Source organism: Mesitornis unicolor, unplaced genomic scaffold (genome assembly GCF_000695765.1).
Source record: "Mesitornis unicolor isolate BGI_N332 unplaced genomic scaffold, ASM69576v1 scaffold38063, whole genome shotgun sequence".
Classification (NCBI taxonomy): Eukaryota; Metazoa; Chordata; class Aves; order Mesitornithiformes; family Mesitornithidae; genus Mesitornis; species Mesitornis unicolor.
In genome coordinates, this window is record NW_010176005.1 from 980 (window position 1) to 1840 (window position 861).

General features: G+C 66.1%; 1 protein-coding gene across 1 annotated transcript in view; it reads right to left on the reverse strand.

The window, feature by feature from the left end:
• Window positions 1-861, reverse strand: part of LOC104538427 (endothelin-converting enzyme 2-like) — a 5402-nt gene that overhangs the window by 220 nt on the left and 4321 nt on the right. The window contains 3 exon segments of the mRNA XM_010181627.1: window positions 57-152; window positions 234-323; window positions 325-517. Coding sequence (XP_010179929.1) covers window positions 57-152; window positions 234-323; window positions 325-517 — 379 coding nt within the window.

Sequence of the window (861 nt, forward strand, 5' to 3'; positions counted from 1 at the left end):
TGAGATGGGGGGCTGTGGAGCAGCCAGGGAGGGGTGGGGAACCCACTGTGCCCTACCTGTGCAAAGCCCACGAAGAAGAGCTGGTGGTTGGTGAGCCCCAGGGCTGGCAGGCGCTTCTCCTCCCCATTCTTCTGCAGCCAGGACTTGTACGCCTGCGGGAGAGGTGCTGTGAATCCCCAGGGAGTGACAGACTGGCACGGGGGTCCGCGTGCCCTCGGAACGGTGACACTCACATTGTAGGCTGCCTTGAGCCCGCCGTTGTCAGCGATGTTCTCGCCCAGCGTCTGCCGGCCGTTGACCTTCTCGTGGTGGACGGGGTAGCGGGTGTGGTGGCCCCGCTCCGGTGTAGCGGCTGTACTGCTCCGTCATGCAGGCCGTGCGGTTCTTGAAGGCCTCCAGGGAGGAGTTCTGCCACCACGGCCGCAGGTTGCCCTCCTTGTCGTACTCCCGCCCTGTGGGACAGAGCCGTGGGGCGGGGTGGGACCGGGGAACAGCTGTGGAGGGTCCTGAAACACCCCTGGGGACATGGGGTGTCTTTGCACCTTGGGTCCATGCCCAGGGTTGTTTTTCCCTAGCCCCTCCTCGGGGGCTCATCCGTGTGCTTGGGTCCCCCCTCTGGTGCATCCCCACTGTCCCAAGCTGGACCTGTCACCCCAGATTCCCCCATCACCCCCAGCCGGCTCTGGGGCTGCGGTGAAGGCACAAAGCAGAGTGGATGTGAGAGGAACCCCTGTCCCGTGCCCCCACGGGGAGGAGGATTAGGAGGGGGCCGGGGCTGCAGACACCGTGTCCTCACCAAGCAGATGGAGCGAAAGCTGCACAGAGAAGCCGGGGGGAGGTATCGGCGGGGGGGGCCCGGGG